Source organism: Podarcis filfolensis, assembly GCF_964270895.1.
Source record: "Podarcis filfolensis genome assembly, chromosome: 9".
NCBI lineage: Eukaryota > Metazoa > Chordata > Lepidosauria > Squamata > Lacertidae > Podarcis > Podarcis filfolensis.
The window spans coordinates 52,348,195-52,371,563 of NC_139610.1; the positions used below are offsets into that span (position 1 = coordinate 52,348,195).

Here is a 23,369-nt window from a genome sequence, read left to right on the forward strand (position 1 = left end):
ATAGAAAATTGCTAATAAACAAGAGACTGGGACAAGAATTTATATCTTCAGACAAAGTAAAAAAGAGAGGAGTGGTGATCTACGTAAAGGAAAATTTGCAGCCGAAACAAATCTTTAAAGATGACCAAGGAAGATATTTGGCAATTGAAATTCAATTTCAAGGAGAAAAATTTTTGATAGTTGGGATATATGCACCAAATGAAGGGAAAACAGAATTTTTTAAGAAGTTGCATGAGACTTTAACGGACTATATGGACTATAAATTGATCATGATGGGAGACATGAATGGAGTAGTTTCAACAAATATGGACAAAGCACAAAGACAGGTAGTCACAAAAGATGGAAGACTACCAAAAACCTTTTTTGAAATGACTGACAATATGGATTTGATTGACATTTGGAGAACAAAACACCCATTAGAGAGAGAGGGAACCTTCTTTTCTGAAGCCAAAATGACATGGACTAGGATTGACCAAATTTGGGTGACTAGCGGTGTGGCGTCGAATATAAAGAAAGTGGAAATCTGCCCAAAAACTCTCTCCGACCATAATGCAGTAAAGATGGTGATGAAGCAAACAACAACTGGCTCTTTTAGATGGAGAATGAATGACACTCTATTTAGAGACGAGGAGATCTGTAAAAAGGCCCAAAGAACTTTGAAAGATTATTTTGAAATTAACCTAAGGTCTAAAGTAGAAAAAAGAATAGTATGGGACGCAAGCAAAGCCGTGATGAGAGGGTTTTTGATACAACAAAATACATTAAAGAGAAGAAAGCAAAATGAGAGGAAAGAGAAAATCTTGGATAAGATAAAAGAAGGGGAAAGGAAATTAAGATTGAAGCCAAAGTCGCAAGAGATTCTAAGAGAAATCAAATTGTACCAAACACAATATATGGAACTGATGAATCAAGAAATAGAATGGAAAATTAAACAAATGAGACAAAAGACTTTTGAATCTGCAGATAAATGTGGCAAGTTATTGGCTTGGCAAATAAAGAAGAGACAAAAACTCAACACGGTAATAAACTTAGAAGTGGATGGAAAGAACATATGTAACCCAGTGGAAATTAGGAATTGTTTCCAGAGCTACTTTAGACAATTGTATACACAAGGGCCGCAGAATGAAACAGATATACAACAATTCCTCGAGAAAAATGGGCTGAAAAAGATTTCGCAGGAAAGCAAGACAATTTTGAATCAGGAGATATCAACACAGGAAATAGAAGATGCCATTCAAAACATGACGTTGGGCAAATCACCTGGACCAGATGGACTGACTTCCAAATATTACAAAGTCTTGAAGGAAGGGCTTATACAACCTTTGAAGGAAGTCTGCAACGAGATTATGAAGGGGAAAAGGGCACCCGATACGTGGAGAGAGGCCTACATTACACTTATACCAAAGACAGAGACTGAAAAGACCCAACTTAAGAACTACCGACCCATCTCCTTACTAAATGTGGATTACAAAATCTTTGCTGATGTTTTAGCAAAGAGACTGAAAAGAGTTTTGATGGAGGAGATTCATGGGGACCAAGCGGGCTTTCTCCCGAAAAGGCATTTGTCGGATAATGTAAGGAATATAATTGACATTTTGGAGAAGTTGGAAGTGAATATAAACACTAAGGCTGTTTTGATATTTGTGGATGCCGAGAAAGCCTTTGACAACATTTCTTGGAGTTTTATGTTGAAGAACCTCCGGGGGATGGGGGTAGGCCAAGGGTTTGAAAATGGTATAGGTGCAATATACTCTGAACAGAAAGCAAAATTAATTGTAAATAATGTGGTAACAGAAGAGTTCAAGATTGAAAAAGGGACACGACAGGGGTGCCCTATTTCCCCATTACTTTTTATATCGGTCCTGGAGGTTTTGCTTAATATGATCAGGAGGGACCAGTTGGTTAAAGGGATTCAGGTCGGAGTTAAACAATACAAATTGAGAGCATTTGCAGATAACCTGGTACTTACATTACAGGAGCCAGAAGCTAGTACGAAAAGAGTTTTGGAAATAATCCAAGAGTTTGGTCAATTGGCAGGATTTAAATTGAATAAGTTAAAGACTAAGGTATTGGAGAAAAATTTAACACAGACTGAAAAAGAAAGGTTTCAGAATGAGACGGGGTTGACTGTGGTTAAAAAAGTGAAATATTTGGGTGTGAATATGACAGCCAAGAATGTGAATTTATTTAAAGACAATTATGAAAAAACTTGGACAGAAGTGAAAAAAGACCTAGAGACATGGTCAAACTTGAAGCTTTCCTTGTTAGGTCGAATTGCAGTTATAAAAATGAATGTATTGCCAAGAATGTTGTTTTTGTTTCAAGCATTGCAGATAATGGATAAAATGGACTGTTTCAAGAAGTGGCAGAAAGATATATCTAAATTTGTCTGGCAGGGCAAGAAGCCCAGAATAAAATTTAAGATATTAACGGATTCAAAGGAAAGAGGGGGGTTTGCCCTGCCAGACTTTAAATTGTACTATGAAGCGGCAGCTTTCTGCTGGCTTAAAGAATGGCTGCTTCTTGAAAACACAGACATTTTGGATTTGGAAGGATTTAATAACATTTTTGGGTGGCATGCATATTTGTGGTATGACAAGGTTAAAGCGCATAAAAGTTTCAAAAACCATATTGTCAGAAAAGCACTGCTGAATGTCTGGGTTAGATATAAGGACTTGTTGGAAAATAAGACTCCAAGATGGTTATCACCAATGGAAGCTAAGGCAGTGAAAAAGCTAAATATGGAGTCGAAATGGCCAAGATATTGGGAAATCTTGGAAAAGGAAGGGGATAAACTGAGATTGCAGAGTTTCGAAAAACTAAAAGAGAAGGTGAGAGATTGGTTACATTACCATCAAATAAATGAAGTGTTTAAATTAGACAGAAAAATAGGTTTCCAGGTGGAAAAGTCAAAACTAGAGACTGAACTGTTAGAATCCAGCACTAAGAACTTGTCAAAAATGTATAATCTGCTGCTGAAATGGAACACACAAGATGAAACGGTTAAATCAACTATGATTACATGGGCTCAGGACATTGGTCATAACATCATGTTTGTTGACTGGGAAAAGTTGTGGACCACTGGGTTGAAGTTTACGGCGTGTAACGCCTTAAGAGAAAACATAATGAAAATGATTTATAGGTGGTACATAACCCCAGTCAAACTTGCAAAGATCTACCATTTGCCTGATAATAAATGTTGGAAATGTAAGGAAAAGGAAGGCACATTCTTTCACCTCTGGTGGACATGCCCGAAGATTAAGGCATTCTGGGAAATGATTTATAATGAACTGAAAAAGGTATTTAAATATACTTTCCCCAAGAAACCAGAGGCCTTTCTCTTGGGTATTGTCGGCCAGGGGGTGCTAAAGACAGATACAACCTTCTTTATGTATGCTACAACAGCAGCTAGAATACTCATCGCAAAGTACTGGAAGACACAGGATCTACCCACACTGGAAGAATGGCAGATGAAGGTGATGGACTATATGAGCCTGGCAGAGATGACGAGCAGAATCCGAGACCAGGGAAGAGAAGCGGCGGAAGAAGAATGGAAAAAGTTTAAGGACTATTTAAAGAAATATTATAAAATTGGAGACAGTTAGAATGATGTTGGACTATAATAAATGGTTACTATTAGTAATGATTATGACAAAGAGAATAAGGGTGATTAGCATAAATGTATAATAAAATAAGGTAAGATTTCGCTGAAAAACTGTAAGAATTTGGAATACAGAAACGGGAAGTAAGAGGAGGTCGAGGAAGAAAGGTTTAGAAATTGGGTTATGAAGTGGTACGTGTTTTTTGTTTTATTATTGTTGAATGTTTGTTTATGTATGTCTTGTTTCTGTTATATAAAAAATTGTTTAATAAAAATATCTTAAAAAAAAAAAAATGAAATTAATGGAGCTAAGTTAGTCATTAATTTCAGTTAACCTACTCTGCGTAAAACCTTACTATTTTGTTTCCTTTTTGTACCCCATCTGGCAATAATATCTTTCATGACAGAAGTAGTATGGTGGGACTGGATTCATCACAACGAGAACTTCAGTAAAATAACCAACACAATGCAGAACTGGAATGAAAAGTTGGTGACTCAAAGATTCCGGTTAGGCCTTCCAGGGCCAAGAAAATGCAGGGGCTAAGTTATGGGATAGAAAGTAGACCATGAAAACTTGCCAGAGTGTGCTTCGTTGTGCTATTTCATCACTATTGAATATGTACAAATACTTGCCAGATGCTAGAGAGTGGGCAGTTCCTGGCACGAAAAGTACTGAAGGGAAAAGGCCAAACAGAGAGGAAGCAGCTAACCTCAGGCGTCTTCCACAGCTAAAGGGAGGAAAACATGTACATACAATAAAAGAAATAATGAAAATCTGAACGAACTGATGCATAAAAAAGTAAAAATGAAGACAAATGCCTGGTTTCATTGCCTGCTTCTAGTTTGTTATGCATAGAAAATATTGTTTGTTATGCATATTAGAAAATATAGTTTGTTATGCATAGAAAATATTGTAGGCCAAATATAGAGCATATGCACCTCAAAGGGTGTGTAATGAGATCACCCTGATATATCCAGGCTTGCCAATTGTCCCACCCTCAGCAGAAGACTCTTGCTGCAACATACTGGGCTGAGTACTTAGCAACTCAGGTTTATCAAGCTTGGGCCGGCTCCTAAATTGCAATGGTTTTTTGTGTGGCTCCTGACATGTTTACAAGCTGCCACTGTCTTCTAAGCTCTATCTCTCCTTTCAACCTACTTCAGTCTCAGTGAGGCTTTCAGACTCTTGGTCTCTGAATATGGTTTTGGACCAAAGAGAGTGAACAAGTAGAGGCTTAATTCAGACATGGAGATGCTGTGGATAGAGAAACCAACCTGGTTACAACCAGCCTTAGATAGGGTTGAACTCTCCATGAAGGACCACATACAGAGTTTAGATCTCTAGGACTTTGCTATAACTGTGGAAGCTTGAGAAGCAGTGGTGGCCAGCGGCTTAGGCTGGTGCACCACCTGCAACTAGATTTAATCTGCTTGGTTGAGATAAAGGTAAAGGGACCCCTGACCATTAGTTCCAGTTACGGACGACTCTGGGGTTGCGGCGCTCATCTCACTTTATTTACCTTCCCGCCGGAGCGGTACCTATTTATCTACTTGCACTTTGATGTGCTTTCAAACTGCTAGGTTGGCAGGAGCAGGGACCAAACAACGGGAGCTCACCCCGTCACGGGGATTCGAACCGCCAACCTTCTGATCGGCAAGCCCTAGGCTCTGTGGTTTAACCCACAGCGCCACCTGCGTCCCATGCTTGGTTGAGGTCCTTGTGCTTAATCTTGAGTTTCTGAAAAATAGGTCTAAACAGCTGCTAAGTCACTTGTAGTGATACTGGAATGAGCCACTAGAGGGAGAGGGAGATGCAGGAACCTTTTAACTTCTTTCCCCTGTGCCATTTGCCAAGATACAATAAACTGATTGTAAAATTGTCTTGCCACCAGCACCACCAAAAGAACCCAAGTGTGGGAGTAGAGGGAGATGGAAATATTTGGCTGTGCCACTGAAACAGTAAAAAAACCCAGATGAACACTTGTGGATATATAGGCCTCAGCAGTAAACTTTGCATAACCACGATTTAGGGACATGTAAACTGCCTTTCTGCTAGTACAATATCCAAAGCAGTACATAATTCAAATGAAGAATTGCTTCTAGTTTGTTATTCAAAGTTGTATCTTTGCTGGAGCTTCAAAAAGTAGCTTCCATTTAGGGGAAAACTCTATACTCTCCTGATGCATTAGAGTCAATGGAATGATTTTGCACAAGGCCACAAATGAATTTAGCTCTTAGTTCCTAAAGTAATGAAAGAAGTTTAATTCACTAAATGGGGTTTTTGTTGTTGAAAAGTCACTTTTTTTGCTACATTTCGGGGAAGTAACAGGCATGAGGTATGTGGTCACACATATAGATCTATCACACTGGGTGTCTGAATTATTTCTTTACCATGAATTGCTATGTAGCTTTGTGCAAATGTTGGGATGCAGGTGGCGCTGTGGGTTAAGCCACAGAGCCTAGGACTTGCCAATCAGGTCAGCGGTTCGAATCCCCGCAACGGGGTGAGCTCCCGTTGCTCGGTCCCTGCTCCTGTCAACCTAGCAGTTTGAAAGCACGTCAAAGTGCAAGTAGATAAATAGGTACCGCTCCAGCGGGAAGGTAAATGGTGTTTCCGTGCACTGCTCTGGTTCGCCAGAAGCGGCTTAGTCATGCTGGCCACATGACCCGGAAGCTGTATGCTGGCTCCCTCATCCTATAAAGCAAGATGAGCGCCGCAACCCCAGAGTCGGTCACGACTAACGGTCAGAGGTCCCTTTACCTTTGTGCAAATGTATTGATAATTTTGGACGTATATTGCTCTGCAATACCTGAGAAACATTACAGAAAAGCTGGGGTTCTGTGTATTTCAGTGCATTATGTAGATCTGTATCTCCATGATGTCATATATTCTGAGTTTCTGTGCAAGAGAGAGGCAAACAAGCCTTCATGATTTATGTTGTACCAAAAGCAGCAAAGATATATTAAATTTGGCAGAAAGCCCACCCTTTTTGCCACTTAGTCTAGTCAAAGCCCTAAATGTCTAGGCTACAAGGAAATTCAGCTCAAAAATTAAATATCAGCTAACCTTTATGGAACGATTTTTCTTCTCTCTACAAGACCTCACTGCTGCAACCACTGGAAAACGTGGCCCGACAATGTATCATTCTGGCATATCCTAGATAAGAGTCAGCAGCACTCTTGGTCGTTCCAAAATTTGTCAATGCTGTGCAGAGAATGTGTCTTGGTTTCTCTTAAGATTTAAGTGTAGCTCAGCTGACAGAGACTCTTTCTAGCAAGTCAGATGCCTGTTTGGCCAGGAAATAAAAAACGGCATTACCCACCACTGCCCCCGCCAAATGGAATCTTAAATTTTGTTTGTGTGTCTGTTTTGTAGGGAGATACAAAATAGTAAAAACAGTAACTTACTGTGTCAGCATAAGTATTCATGCATTCCAACCACCTTATTTTGAAGTCAAGAATTAAAAAATATCTAGTTACATCTAATACAAACAAGAGCCTGAGACCTTCCCAAATCCCAGCAACAGCAAAATCACCAACTAAAACTTGCCCCATGGAGATCAACACGGAAACCTTACCAAGAACATTTTCCAGCACTTCTGCAATATGCTTCAGTTAGCTTTCTCTAGTATATCCTCAATAAGTTAACAGCTTCAAAGGAAGAACAGCCAGCAAGGCCTCTCTCCACCTGTGTCCTTCTTGTACACATCTAGTACAGTAAGATCTCATTTCTAATTATCCTATCTGTATACTGAATGGTAATTCTTAAATGGTAGCATTATAACTATTATTTTTAATTGCATTTATATCCCACCTTTTCTTCCAAGGAGCTCAAGGTGGTATACAGCGTTCTTCTACCCCTTCTCATTGAATCCCACACAACAAGCCTGTGAGATAGGTTAGGATGAGAGGCAGTGACCGGCCTAAGGTCACCTAGTGGTTTTAGTTGGATTAAGACCTGGTCTTCCAGGTCCTAATCCAACACACTAAGCACTATGCTACACTGGCTCTCTGGACCATGTAACATAACATTCATTTCTGTTTTCCAGGAGGTCAGCTACAGCGGGGATATTATGAGAGCACGCTCAGTTATAAAACTTACTAAGAGTTTATGCCGCACCCCTCCCCTGCATTCGCCCCTATCCACATCAAACCTAAGTTAAAGAAAAATTAAAACAGTACTGAAATATTTTAGCAGTGGCTTGGAAAAGGAAACTGCATTGGCATTGTGTGCCGCCTAAAAAAGGAATGTTTTCTACAAGCCTATAAATCGCAGGGCACCTTGGCAAAGCAACTCCTACATGTCTGCGCTCAATTCTGTTCCTCCTACAGCAGTGTTTCCCAACCTTGATGCTCCAGCTGTTTTTGAACTACAACTCCCATAATCCCTAGCTAGCAGGACCAGTGGTCAGGGATGATGGAAAGTGTAGTCCGAAAACAGCTGGAGACTCAAGGTTGGGAAACACTGTCCTACAGTACACCAGCAACTCTTGACTAACAAAGGAAAAAGTGAGAGAGCCAAGGGCTTGGGTGTGTGGGGTAGTTTAAAATAAAATAATTGCAACAGTGCCAGCTGTGCAGAGGAAGTTGTGTGGTTTTTTTTTTTTAATCCAATGCATTAGACCCCAGTCTCTGTTTCTAAATTGCCTTTTGGAGACCTCCTCCTCTTTTTCAGTTATAGTGTGTAATGGTAACTTTATGAGAATTGGCATCCATTTAGAACATTTGTATTAGTTTATTTTTACATTTCAATCAGTTCCTAAACAACTATTTGTACCCCATAATAAATTCTTTTGAGCAAAATCATAGAGATGATGCAGCCTATTTCCTGTGCTCCCATTTACACTAAAAAGTAAGAGCAAGAAAGGATTTAATAAAATGTTCTCAGAATACAAGAGGCAAAGACATTGCTTTCATTTACAATGGTAAGATGTACCGGTAGATTAGCTCTCTCAGGTCTACAATAAGGATTCTTTGGGTCTGGGGAAAGAAGCCTCACCCATCTTAGGAAGCGTGCTACACAGCAAATTAATCTGTACAGGACTGTATAAATTCAGCAAATTAAGTTTAATATAAAATGGTCCCCATCAGTTTAAGTGTACAGTTCTATTTTTACATTAAGTTTCTTATTCTACTTTACTTCCACACCCACAACTTCAGATCTTTTTTCGCATTCTGCATAGGAGGGCTTGCAAAACTTGCTGCTAACAAAGAAATTACCTAATTTTGAAAGCAAGAGGCGGTTTCATTTCTACAAGTCATTAAGAAAGTGTCAGAACTCTCATCCTTTATTTCAACAATAGATACCAATTAATTATGAAGATTTAGCCTTTTTATTTGGATCATACTTACACCTCAGTTTTTAAAAATGCATTGTACAAAAAACCTGGGACAAATACATATAAAAACTTGCTTAATACATTCTAAAACAAGGCCAAGTAGCAATTCAAATGACTGTATTAACAGGAATCCACAGTGTCTTTATTTGTGTCCCTTAATATTATGAAGCAAAGAGATCATTTCTTCAGAAGAACAGTTTAATTTCTTTTCTAAACAGCAATTCATACAAGTAAATTAGATGAATTTAGTCGTCATCAGAGAAATGGATATGCTTGCTTATCTCTTGTGTCTTCGCTAGCCTCATTTTTTCAGCTTTTGCAATCAGCTGTAGAAGAAAAAAAGACCAAGAAGCATTTTCTAATTACACTGTATTGTCATTTTAATTTATCATGTGTCAGAGAAGATGAGGATTAACACTCAAACCAACATTTGCAACTATAACCTTCATAAAACAAATGTAGAACCCTGCTGATACTGGAAAAGACTGAGCAAATGTTAAGAAATTTTTAATTCCCTTTATTTCAATGGAAGACATTTAAATTGTTGAGAGCCATAGATCTTATCTTTGACAACACCATCCTCATTGTTCCTCTTCAGAATTGTAACATTTAATTAGCAAGGTACTTCTCTAATGCAAAAACACAGTGGGGCTAATTCAGCCATTAATCCTGTATCCTTAAAATATTTGCTCTTTAAAAAATAAAAAATACTTTGGTGGAAAATGTTAATTTGAATGTTTGAAATCCTACAGCATATCTTTAAAATGAAGACACAGATTCTAAAAACATCTTAATACAACCAATTGCAGCAGGTGAAGTAGAATGCAATGAAAGAACACTTTAAGGAAAAGCACCACTATTCTTAGAAAAACAAGATGACTGACATCCAATCTCTGAAGATGGTTTGGAAACTTCAACTGGTCCAAAATGTGGCATCCTGATGGGGATGAGGCAGGTAGCATTGGTGACACCATTGCTATGCAAGCTTTACTGATTACCAGTGCATTTTACTATCAGCCCCAGCCAGAACCACCACGGGTCAAAGATAACGGGAGTTGGAGTCCAATGGATGGAGGGCCACATGTTCCCCACCTATGGGCTATGCATACAAAGTTTACAATTTATGCCAATGTGAACCTGTGGTCTGAGCGTGCATTGATGTAAAATACAAGCAAAGAGGATGACTGATAAGCTTTGTGAACAACATATGGGATAAAGAAGGCACAGTAGGCCAAATCATGCCTCACACAGTTCTTCAACTAACAAGGGAGCAGTGTGTTTTGCTCGCAGCTGGAATAAGGTCCAGGTAACATGGGGATTTAATATTTCCAAAAAGGGGAACTAGTTAGTGTGTTTCTTTTTGTCCCAGCAATCCTGCATTGATAGCTGCACACACTTTTGGGGTGGGTGGGTGGTGCATTCCAGTGGTGGGTAAAGCCAAAGACAAAAGTGGATGGAGCAATACAGTGGTGCCTCGCTAGACGAAATTAATTCGTTCTGCGAGACTTTTCGTCTTGCGCGGTTTTTCGTCTTGCGAAGCACGGTCCGTCGCAACTGCACCTTTTCAAGCGGCTTTAAGAGAAAAGGAAACAAACTCGCAAGACGTTTTTGTCTTGCGAAGCAAGCCCATAGGGAAAATCGTCTTGCGAAGCAACTCAAAAAACGAAAAACTCTTTCGTCTTGCGAGTTTTTCGTCTTCCGAGGCATTCGTCTTGCGAGGTACCACTGTATAGGAAACTGACATTTATACAGTTGGCTACATTTCCACCACACAGAGTTTACTATATCCTCTATTGCTCTTCACCCAAGCAAACCAAGGGAAGTTATCACCATTGCAATGACATTTGGAGTTCTGAGAAACAAGATTTTGCAGAGCACGTTTCCATGGAAAAGTTCTCACATTTTTTCTTTTTTTGTATGATCTAGATAATATTTCTTCTAGTGCAAACTCTCAATATAAAGGATTTCATGGATGTACTGTAGGACCTAGACATGTTCAATGTACTTAAATGCAGCAGTGCAAGTTCTTGCCCATAATTAAATCAGTCCAAATTCTACCTTTATAAAATTTGATTTTAGAAAAGGAGAACCCCACCATCTGACCCCAAAATCATTGTACAGCATGCAACACTGCTGTAAATCAAGTAAGGTTGTTTCAAGAGTTTCTGTTAAATAGGCATATATTGGCAAGAAAAGGCTCAGGTTGGAAGAATAGGATTGATGCTCTTCAGAACCCTTCCAGTGCTACAGTAGCGCTAATGCCACATTAGGGAAGGAGTATCTAGAAAGGAGGAGCAACTCATGAAGTTCAAGAAACACTGAATTAAGGTATTTAGCTTTTAAATATTCACCTGCTTTATTTATATTTGCATTACAGTGACCCAAAGTCCCAAGATCTGCTAGAACATTAATAATATAAATATACAAAATCAAACTCCTAAAAAGCTTCTCCAAATCTATCCAATACCAGCATTATTTATTAAATGTCCGCTATGTTAATATTTAAATGGTTGTTTATAAGCTATGAAACGGATGTTTCTTAGAGATGCAAGATGACAGAAGAGAGTGTTAGGAAAATGGCAGCTAGCTGCTGCTACTGTTATCTGCAATTTAACAGTTTGTTTTGATAATACTGCTTGTGTAGATTAATCTGCAGTTCTTTGCTTAAGGAACTCTCAAGGATTCTGGCAGAAAGTACCAGGAGGTTAAGGCTATTCACAGTATTACATACTGGGACACATGAATGGTTAAAACTGTTACTTTACTTATGGAAAGAGGGTACAGATAAAATAATAATTTCTATTGTGTCTAAAAGTTATAGGGAGATATGGGTTCAGATGGGATGTATGGATTTTGTACTGTTGCTTTCAAGATTATATTCAAATGCATAACAGAAACCCTGCTTTTAAATAAGTTATGAGATTTCTTTGGAAACTGTTCAATATTCTCAAATTATTGGAACTCCACCTTATTTTCCAACTGCCAAGCATGCATTTGCCCTGAAATAAGGAACGACACAGTAACTGGAGGCAGGCAAAACACTATTTCTCTTCTATACAAAATGTAGCAGACAGAAACAAAGGCTCCATTTCCTTGGTGTAAATCCAGGATTGGAGTTCATGAAAAGGAAGATGCTAATTTACAAGGCTTTACACCAACCATTAACACTCAAGTGGTTAATGGTTATGCAAAAAATTAAAGGGTAATTAACACCACAACGGTTCCTAGAGAATTTTAGTTGCATATATTCAAAAAGGTTAAAGCAATGTGAAACAATAAGATTCAAGACTTATCAGATCATTGGGCTCTAATAATGTGTACAGTCTTAAATGTTCTGATTCTAGCTTTTAAAATCTATAAAATATTCTTAACAGAAAATTGTTCTAGAAATTACTTTTTCATGAGTAAAATACATTAGTGATTTGTTAAAGAATCACATGGATAAAAATTAGCAAGAAACAGTATCATTAGAAGTTTCTCTTTTAAAGAACTTGTTACTTGATTTAGACAACTCCTTAACATTTTATCAGTCTTGTGTTTAACTTCTTGTAAGCCCTGCAATAAAAGCTTTTCCAACCCATCTCCAATATTTGGGAGTCGGCAGGAAGGTAAACGGCGTTTCCGTGCACTGCTCTGGTTCGCCAGAAGCGGCTTAGTCATGCTGGCCACATGACCCGGAAGCTGTACGCTGGCTCCCTCGGCCAGTAAAGCGACATGAGCACCGCAACCCCAGAGTCGTCTGCGACTGGACCTAATGGTCGGGGTCCCTTTACCTTTAAACTAATGGAAGCTCATTAAGAGTAATTTAGTATCAAAGCCCAGAAATAGAAGAGCTACCTTAAGGTGTATGAATAAGAAAATGCTTGTTAACCTGATCTGATATAGTCTTCTGGAGTCAATAGAGTGATGTTTACAAGTAAGGTTTTTCACAGCTACACCACTAGCCTTTGTTGGAGATGAAAATGAACAGACATCATATGAAATACATGCAGCTTCCTTATACCAAGTGAGATCAATGGTCCATTTAGCTGAGTACTATCTATTCTCAGTGGCAAAAGTTACTCAGTACCTTTATATTTTATGTTTAAGGCATTTTATACAGTTCTTAATATTTAGCTAAGTGCTTTCAGAAGTCATTTAACATGAGTCCTTACACAAGTTTACCGGATAATCTACCACTGAGCCCTTCCCCTTGAATATAATCAAGCCATTTTTTATTAAGTAAAACCATTTTTTCATTTAGTCCCATGCTCTCTATACAGACTGCCAGTAGCTTTCAAAGATCACAGCTCCATTTCTAGTTTCAAAAAACTGAATCCGAGACCTTATCCATATAAAACAAGTTAAGTTTTATAAATCTGAGTTAAGATGCTTGCGCACAAAATCCAGAGTTCTGAATTGGTTATCTTACCTTCTCTGTACCCCGCTTCTTTTCTCTTGGTTGATTAAGTTTAGCCTGTCGGTCCACCAAGATCTTCTGCCAATATCGTTGTTCATGATCCCCTGAATAAAAGAATGTTGTAACTGTGTGTTATATCTGTATGAAGGAAGATGTTTTGGTTTCCTCGGCTATATCAGTACAACAACCTTTCTACAACTTTATAAAACAATTGTTAACTTTTAACAGTTTATTTCTTAAATGGAATACATGTTAATGCAGGTGTAGGGAAGACTTTGGCCTTTTAGATGTTGCTGAACTACAACTCCCATCATCCCTAGTCATTAGCTATGCTTGATAGGACTGATGGAAGTTGTAGTTCAGGAACATCAGGCGGGCCAAAGGTTTTCCACACTTGCTTTAATGCAAAGAAAAACGTTCTTGTGAAGATAAAAGATGCATAATTTTATGTCTCAGCTTTCTATCAATGAGAATTTTAAAATATATTTTTAAAAAAAATTTAAAAGGAAAAGAGACACCACCAGCGGAACTTTATGACATTCCCTTCTTATAACATTCTCACTCCTTATAATCTGAACAGAGTAGAGGAGGATGCAGAATAAGGGAAACGATGTCCTGCTGATGATATACCATATCCTGTTTAACACACACTGTCCTCAATCCAGCTGTTTGCAAACACAATAGTAGGTTTTTGTCCATGCTCACAGACTGAAAAGCTCCTTCAAGGACTGGGACTTCACAAAATGTCTGTCCTGCTGAAGACAGGAAATGCACTGACGTGATATCACGGGTGTGTGCTCAGTGGGCAAAGCCCAACCCATGTTTCCAGTCTTCAGTAGTAAAAAGGCAACAAAAAGGCGGTGTGTGTCCACCACCTCTGGAGAAGTAAAGTCATGATGTGATGTGTAACCTTATTGGCCTTTTTCACCAGATGGAAATTCATAAATTTCTTACCCAGCCACTTATATAGGCAGAAAAAATTGGTTCCAAAATTGTATGGCCCTAGCTATATTTAGAATACTTTTTTTTGGGGGGGGGAATTCAGGATACAAACCACAATTTCAACAAATCTTGAAATAGTGATAAAACTGATGTGGCATGTACAAACCCAGTGAATTTCAACAATAAATCTTACCTGAAAGGACCTCAAGTTTCCAATTGTGTTTCGTCTGTAGTTCTTTATGTGATTTTAATAAAGTTTGTGCATCTTCAGGAGTTTTAAGCCGCACATGACACTCTGTGTCACCTTCCAGCAGGTCAACATAAGCAACATTAGCTAATGTTGCTAACATATCCTATGGCAACACAAGCAAGACAAGCCATTAGAATTAAGGCTTTTATCTACTTACCACGGTGGGGAGCATTTTTTCCTACATTTTCACAGGGCTCATATACTACTCTCGTAAGGAAATACATCTCTACTATTAACTGTTTTCACTTATTATCACTGATGTGTCACGAGCAAAGAAATATATTTCCTAATGCACTTATCTGGAAGCACCATTCATGAGCTATGAAAGGGAGGGTGGGTTGACAATTACACTTAACCACAGAATGGTGATTGCAAAAAAATGCAAAAAGAAAAGAGAAAAATCTGTCATGCTAGTGCCACATGATCTAGATATCTTCTACCAATCCAGCTCTAATACTCTACACACTCTGGCTTACAGCTCTGAACCTTTAAAGCATGCTATAATTCACCAACAGAAGTGGATACAATAAAGAGTATCCTCTTATCTCTAGCTATGACCATATTGCTGTCATGAGCAATCTCAGACAGACATTTAATATTTAGATGCCAATGTCAAGTTTGCCTTGCTAATAGCCAAGTTGATAAACCTGAAGTTACAAAACAACAAGGTTAGGTTAGGGCTTTATCTTTCTCAAAGACGTATCTCAGTGCTGTCTCAGAGAAATCATTAAATCATCATAAAACTTAACAATAATGAAAGAACTTCACATACATTATCTTGTTTCAAGCCATGCAACAATTATGTAAATATAGGTCAGTATGATCATTCTCATGCTGCAGACTACAGGGTAGAGGGATGGGACTGAGACTATGCTATTTGCTTTAAGCAATCTAATGAGTTCACAGCAGAGGAAATATCTGAACTGAAGACTTCTGCAGCTCAACTTTAAACTGCTGTTCCACACCAGCTGTCTATACTAGACTATAACAAGAAGCACTCACAAGTTTGTGAAGTTCATTACAAGTATGAACAAGGTCAATGTTTAAATTTTAAGGGGCAGAATTAAAATACTACTGTACATGCAACATGAAAGCCAGGATTGAATGTCAGTTTAAACAAGTTTTAAATAAATTGCTGTTTGTGTGTGCTTCACTCCTCCTCTGCTCCTTTCAATGTGCTGAGGAAGAAACAAACCAAAGACTGGCTTTATGATACCTGTGAACCCGCACTTGTGGTTTGTTTCCCCATCAGCAAATCATAAAATCATAGCATCACAATTGTAGAGTTGGAAGGTACCATGAGAATCATCTAGTCCAACCCCTGCAATGCAGGAATATTTTTTGCTCAATCTGGGGCTCAAACACACAACCCTGAGATTAAGAGTCTCATGCTCTACTGACTGAGCTATAGAGGCTTGGTGGGGAAGCCATACCAACAGAAAAAACTTTTACAGATAAACTCTTTCCTCAACCAAAATAGTTTGAAATCTATTTTGCTCTGATGTAGATTTTCTCAGCCCGGTTCTTCAATTAAACAATCCTTTAGCAAGTATTATACAAGGCATGTGCACACCTAGCTGGTGATCAGAATCAGGAACAAAGGAAACTGACTTATACAGAGGCATACCACTAGAATATCTAGCTCAGAACTGTCTGCACCAGGGGTAGTCAACTTTCCACATGTTGTTGGACTCTAGCTTAAGGTTACCAGATGTCCTCGTTTCCCAGGGACAGTCCGTGGATTTACAAATCAGCCTCCATACAAAATCCTATCGTTCATACTGAAGTTGAAAAGTGTCCCCGGATTCACTGAAAAAAATCTGGTAACCTTACTCTAGCTCCCATCAGTTCTAGCCAGCATGGCCAGTGGTCAGGGATTATGGGAGCTGTAGGGCAGCAACAACAGGTAACTGATTGGCAGCAGCTCTCCAGGGTTTCAGAAGGGGGTCTCATCCAGTTCTACCTGCACATATTGGAGATTGAACCTATGACCTTTTGCGTGCTAGGCAGATGCTGTGCAACTGAGTTACCTTGACCTTTTGAAATGCTATTCCATATTCAAAAGATTTCAAAGCAAATTATAGCATTTACCCCGAGGCTATAGAGGCATTACCTTGATGTGCTTCCTGCCTGGCAAGGGCTCAGCACTAATGATCTTGACTATTATGCCACCCTCAAACTGGGGGCCCATTGTGTGAACCTTTTCAACAGGAGCTGAACCATCCTGGGAAGCTGTTCATTTGAAAAGGAAGAGAGCATTCATCAAAATTTCACTTGTAACAATTTACCACTGGACAAATTCAAAATAGCACAATACCTCTCTTAGTATATTTTTTATATTGGGTATATTACTAGGAATATTTCTATAAGAAGCAAAGGCAGTCCAAGAGAAAAGAATGTGAGACAGATCTAAGTAGCAGTCAAGTGTTATTTTCAAAACATGTTTTTAAAAAATCAGTTCTAGGTATAATATGATACCTGCGACATCTAGCAACAATTAATTTAAGCCTGCACTTTCCGTTTGGAAACAGAGCCTAAACAAAACTCAAAACAAAACTAAACTAAACTAAAAAACTTTTGGTTGTTTCCCCCTCTGTTCCTCATTCCCTGCTTTGTGAAATATTTAGGTGGATGAAAAGTTCTGGAAAAACTCATCAGCTATTTTCTGACATTTTTGGTTGGTTCTAATGAAGCTGGATTTTGGAGAAACAGATAAGTTTTTCTTAATAGTTTGACATATATAGATCACTGTTGGTGGCATCAAAACATGCCTCAACATGACAAGTAAAGACCCTGCAGTTTAAGTTATAAGCATGAGCAGTATATCAACAGTACCATCAATTCCTGCATAATGGCCAATGAACATTAATTAAAACAATATGATTAACTCACTTTGCAAAGCAACATTAGGCAATCTTTCTGAATGATAAGTGAATTTAGATAGATTTGATTCTTCTAAATCAGTGGGCAATGAATAAAGAAACTATTCACAAAGTTGGTACAAAAATGGGTTGTTACAGTGAAGCATAGCACAAATTTTATTTAGTTCTCAATTTTTTTTGATAATTGCAGTAATATTGACTACTTTGATTTCTTCAACAAAACCAGTGAGAAAAACTATGAGACCTCTGGCTTGTATCCAATGTTGGCCCTACTTAGAGCAGACCCACCGAAATTAATGAAACCAAGTTAGCCATTTCAATGGGTATACACTGAGTGGTGCTGGACCCTAACTACACAGCATACAGAAACCTAATGCCAGAAAATTCATTTACTGATTTGCAACCTCTTGGTTCTAAAGCCCAAAGGTTGATCTTGGATGCTGAACACTAGTTTATTCTTCAGTTTTTGTAGCATTTCACAAGTTCTCCTGTATACATACAAGTCTGTGCAACTGGTTAAAGAAAATCAATTTTGCATGATGTGAACTAAGGAAATTTTCAAGATCTGAAATTTTCCCCCTCTTAATCGCCTTTCTGCTTCCAGGAAAACACTACATACTTCTTAATATCCAAATCCCTAAACTACAATTAGCATGTCATTTTTTCTGTTAAGGATAAGCAAAAGCTATGAAGAATCTCACAATTTTCTTTACATTTTCCATTTCTTGCTGCTGGCTGGTTAGGTATACAGGCATCTGTTTCCATTTCTCCAGCAGTCAACGTTTTTATTTGGGCCATTGCTTTTTTCAAAGAGGACATGCTGGCTTTCTGTAGTGCCAAGTATTCTTGCTTCAGCTGCATCCATTCATTTCTAGAGTGATTAGGATTAAAAGTTAGGAAAAATACACAAGCTCAACACTCTATAAAGGAATCTAATTAAAATGATCAGAAACAAATCTATCTTCAAAAAAAGATAATTCAAAAAGTAAAGAGAGACTGGTGGATCATGCTTTTTAAAAACCACAATACCAAAACTCAGTTCAAATGCATACCACATATAAGGAAAGCCACAGTCAAGAAGATACCAACATGGTTAACAAATGGAGTCAAGGAACTTATTAGAGGCAAGAAGGACTCTTTCAGAAAAATGGAAGTAGTGCATAAATGAGAACAAAATGGAACACAAATTGTGGCAAAATAAATGCAAGAAGGCAATAAGAGATGCAAAAAGAAGAATTTGAGGAGAATATTAGAGAAGTACATGGCTAAAAACATTAAGAACAAAATAAATAATTAAAAAGCAAAGCGGGAAAGCAATAGGGGTTGGGGTGGACCTTAGAACTACAAGTCAAAACATGTACTAAAGGACAGAAATGGGAACTTCCGGAGGCGGCGCGACCGGTAATGGCTGCCTTCTCCGAGTAAGGAGAAGGGAGCTCCGCTGTAAACGGGTCGTCCGCTACGGCGAAGCGGAGACCCATCCAGGAAAACCACAGGTGGCAGAAGCCTGTGGTCTCGGGACCCGGCGGGCGCCAGAAGCAGCCCCCAAAACGTTGAAGGGACCCCGTAAGGGGCTCCGGATCGCGGAGGGGGTAGCGGCGCTGTGGGTCGTTGCGCAAACAGCGAAGTGAAGCCGCATTGCTGTTGCCGGTCAGCGCTGTCCTTTCTTCCTGCAACTTTTCTGAACTTTGGAAACTACAACCCGTGAGTAAATTTGGACATTGAAAACTTTCTGAAACTTTCGTCAACTTTCTGAAACTTTTTGAGAACTTTATGGAACTTTTAAAACTTTTTAAAAAAAAAGTTGAAATTTGGCTGAAAACGGAGTGAGAATAAGCAGGAAGCCCATCTCCCGCGATACTGAACTTTAAGCAAAGAGCAGGAGGAGTGGAGACAAAAAGTTATGCTTTAACTAAATGCTGGCACCCTGTTAAAGCAGTTTTCTGAGTGAAAGACTTTGAGCTATTGACTTTTGCTGGTCATATGTGGGATGCACTGATATTCTTCTTCTGTGGTACCAGTGGATTATAAAATAAATAAGAATCTCTGGTGCTGGAGCTGCCTGAATGAGCACCAGTTTGCAACTTTGGATATATTGAATTCAGGTTTTGAAACATTCTGAGCTGGAACTGGATACTTTGAAACTGTTGCAGTCAAGGCACTGTAAGAAACACTGTTTTGCTTTAAGTTTTACTCTGCTAAAAATAACACACTGTGGAGGCGATAGACATGGATTTAAATTTATAAGTTTAACTTGGATTTGATCTTTTCCCTGAAGACGTATTAAGCTCCCTCTAGAGGATTTTGGGCTTACAGCAGTGACTTTGTTTTACTTTCCCTTTCCCGGCCTCTGTTTGACTATTGCATCTGGGACTCTGCTTTCTCATGGGAACAACTTGGATTGACCTTGGATTACAGATAACTTTGGAATGAGTGGCGCAAGGAGAAGAGGAAGGACTAAACAAACAACTTTAACTTTATCTGCAGCCTCACAGCGTAGATCTTCTGTGCCGGCCTTGCCTTCCACTTTGCCTCCAGACATAGAGGCGGCCTCCCTAATACAGGCAGGGGAGGGTGAGACAGAGGAGCTGCACCTGGGAGATATGGCTTCAGGGACAAGTAGCTCTGTCTTGGAGAAAATTTTGGAGAAACTGGAGGCTCTGGACAAGAAGGCTGATTTGCATACAGCTAAAATTGAACAGAACACAGAAAGTTTGAATAAGCTGACTGGACAAGTTGCACAGAATGCCCAATCCATTGGAGAATTAAAGGAGGCTGTAGGTGAAAATCGTAAACTGGCTGAAGATACTAGTCAAAGATTGGAAGAACTTGAGAAAGAAGTAAGACCACTCAGAAAACAAGTTGGAGAACATCAGATTTACTTTTTGATGACAGAACTGCGAAACAGGGAGACCAACTTGAGGATACGGTCAATACCAGAGGTGGAAGAAGATAATCTTATTGAATTTCTAACTAAGGAATTTGCCAAGTTTTGGGAGTTAGAGGAAAAAGACTTTAAAATTGCATCTGCTTTCAGGCTTGGCAGAGTCAGAAGGACAGAGAAGCCCAGAGATTGTTTGATAACATTGAGATCAAAGGAGGAAAGGGACAAGATTTTGGGCCTGCACTACGAAAAGTCACTAGACATCTTGGGCAAGAGAATTGAAATCTACAAGGACATTCCTAAGCAGTTGCTGGACCTTAGATCTAATTACACGGAATTGGCAAGACTGTTGAGAAGCAACGCAATTATCTACAGGTGGGAGTTTCCACAAGGATTATCCTTTACTTACAGAGGGAGAAAGATCAAAATCAAAACAGTGGAAGATAAAGACAAGTTTTTGGGAGCACACGGAGAAGACCTCCACAAAGGACTTGGATTGCCAGCGCCAGAACCTCCAGGGGAGCCCGCCCCCTCGGATCCTCAAGGACCGGAGAACAAGGTACCACCCCAGAAAGAATAACCAGATCTATCCAGGATGTCTCTGCAGCTTTTGAGTTGGAACATAAATGGCTGTAACAGTCCCGAAAAAAGGTCTAAAATTTTTCATATTTTAAAAAAAGGAACAATTGGACATTATATGCTTACAAGAAACGCATGTGATTAGGCTCCATAGAAAGGTGTTAATAAATAAAAGGCTTGGTCAAGAATTTATATCATCGGATACAGTTAAAAAGAGAGGTGTAGTGATCTATGCAAAAGAGAGCCTTTCACCAAAATTTCTCTTTAAAGACGAAAGTGGAAGAATCCTCGCAATAGAAATACAGTATCAAGGAGAAAAAATTTTGATATTAGGAATTTATGCTCCAAATGAAGGAAAATCGGATTTTTATAAGAAGTTGCACGAGATCATGCTGGACTATCTGGATTACAACAACGTCATCATGATGGGGGACATGAATGGGGTCGTATCAACAAATATGGATAAGTCACAGAACCAGAACATTACTAAAGAGGGAAGACTACCTAAGACCTTTTTTGAAATGACTGACAATATGGACTGGGTTGACATCTGGAGAGTTAGAAACCCCTTGGGAAGAGAAGGAACATTCTTTTCTGAAGCTCAACTGACTTGGACACGAATCGACCAAATATGGATAACTAGAAGTCTGGCACCTAAGGTGAGGAAGGTGGAAATCTGCCCCAAAACATGCTCCGACCATAACGCCTTGAGAATGGATATGACATTGATCCCAATCGGCTCCTTTAGATGGAAGATGAATGATGGCCTGTTTAGAGATCAAAGAATTGTAAAGAAGGCCCAAAAAACCTTAAAGGACTATTTCGAGATTAATTGGAACACTACGGTGGAAAAAAGAACTATCTGGGATGCAAGTAAAGCTGTGATGAGAGGGTTCTTGATCCAACAGAATTCCTTAAAGAAAAGACTGCAAAATGAAAAGAAAGATAAAATTCTGGAAAGTATCAAAGAGTTGGAGAAGAAGTTAAGATCTAACCCGAAGTCCCAACCGATTCTGAGAGAAATTAAACTTTATCAGGCGCAATATTCCAAGCTGATAAATCAGGAAATAGAATGGAAGATTAAAACAATGAAACAAAAAACTTTTGAATCGGCAAATAAATGTGGGAAACTGCTAGCTTGGCAGTTGAAAAGGAGACAAAGATTAAATACAGTAACAAACTTAGAGGTTGAAGGAAGGAACATTCAGAACCCGGGAGAGATTAGAAAGTGCTTCCAGAGGTATTTTAAAAAGTTATATACTCAAGGGCCACAAGATGAAATAGAGATTACACAATTTTTGGAGAGAAATGGATTAGCAAAGCTGTCAGAAGAAAACAGAACAATTTTAAATGGCAAAATAACACAACAAGAGATTGAACAGGCCATCCTGAGTCTGAAACAGGGCAAATCACCAGGGCCAGATGGACTGACCTCTAACTACTATAAGACATTGAAGGATTATTTGATACAACCTTTGTTGGAGGTCAGTAATGAAATAATGGAGGGGAAGAAGGCGCCTGAATCGTGGAAAGAAGCATTTATCACATTGATTCCAAAGTCAGAAACTGAAAAGACACAACTTAAGAATTACCGTCCCATCTCCCTTTTAAATGTGGATTACAAAATATTTGCAGATGTTTTGGCACGAAGATTTAAGAAAGTTTTAAGTGAGATAATCCATAAAGACCAGGCAGGCTTTCTCCCGGGCAGACATATGTTTACTAACACAAGGAACATTATAGACATATTGGAACTTTTACAAACAAACATAAACACCAAAGCAGCTTTAATTTTTATAGACGCGGAGAAAGCCTTTGACAACATTTCTTGGAAATTTATGAAGGGGAACTTAAAAGAAATGGGAGTGGGACGGGGGTTTGAGAACGGGATTGAGGCAATATATTCAGAACAAAAGGCTAAACTGATAGTTAACAATGTGGTTACAGAAGAGTTTAAAATTGAAAAAGGTACACGACAAGGCTGCCCGATTTCCCCATTACTGTTTATTTCGGTTCTGGAAGTGCTCCTGAATATGATTAGGGGGGACCGGTTGGTGGAAGGGATTCAGGTCGGAGCGAAACAATATAAACTTAAAGCTTTTGCAGATGACCTAGTTCTGACATTACAGGAGCCGGAGTCTAGTTTGAAAAGAGTACTACAACTGATTCAAAACTTTGGTCGAGTGGCAGGATTTAAGTTAAATAAGCAAAAAACTAAAGTTCTGGGGAAAAACATGACAGATATTGAGTTGGAACAGCTTCAGAAAGAGACAGAACTAAATGTGGTTAAAAAAGTTAAATACCTAGGGGTAAATATAACAGCAAAAAATCTGAGTTTATTTAAAGATAATTATGAAAAATGTTGGTCAGAGATTAAGAGAGACTTGGATAGTTGGTCAAGATTAAAACTTTCATTGCTAGGCCGAATAGCTGCCATCAAGATGAATGTATTGCCAAAAATGTTATTTTTGTTTCAGACACTGCAGATTGTAG

The 23,369-nt window shown here is 38.8% G+C and overlaps 1 protein-coding gene across 7 annotated transcripts in view; it reads right to left on the reverse strand.

Moving 5' to 3' along the window:
• Positions 1 to 8,915: 8,915 nt before the first annotated feature.
• Positions 8,916 to 23,369, reverse strand: part of LARP7 (La ribonucleoprotein 7, transcriptional regulator) — a 31,760-nt gene continuing 17,306 nt past the window's right edge. For 4 of the 7 annotated variants that reach the window (XM_083571366.1, XM_083571370.1, XM_083571365.1 and 1 more), the window contains 5 exons: positions 18,115 to 18,284; positions 16,645 to 16,763; positions 14,475 to 14,634; positions 13,352 to 13,443; positions 8,916 to 9,266 (listed from right to left, as the gene is read on the reverse strand). In XM_083571366.1, the coding sequence (XP_083427492.1) occupies positions 9,186 to 9,266; positions 13,352 to 13,443; positions 14,475 to 14,634; positions 16,645 to 16,763; positions 18,115 to 18,284 (622 nt within the window). In that variant the 3' untranslated portion in view covers positions 8,916 to 9,185. The remainder of the gene's footprint in view (positions 9,267 to 13,351; positions 13,444 to 14,474; positions 14,635 to 16,644; positions 16,764 to 18,114; positions 18,285 to 23,369) is intronic. The other 3 variants (XM_083571368.1, XM_083571367.1, XM_083571371.1) reach the window with 1 other exon arrangement.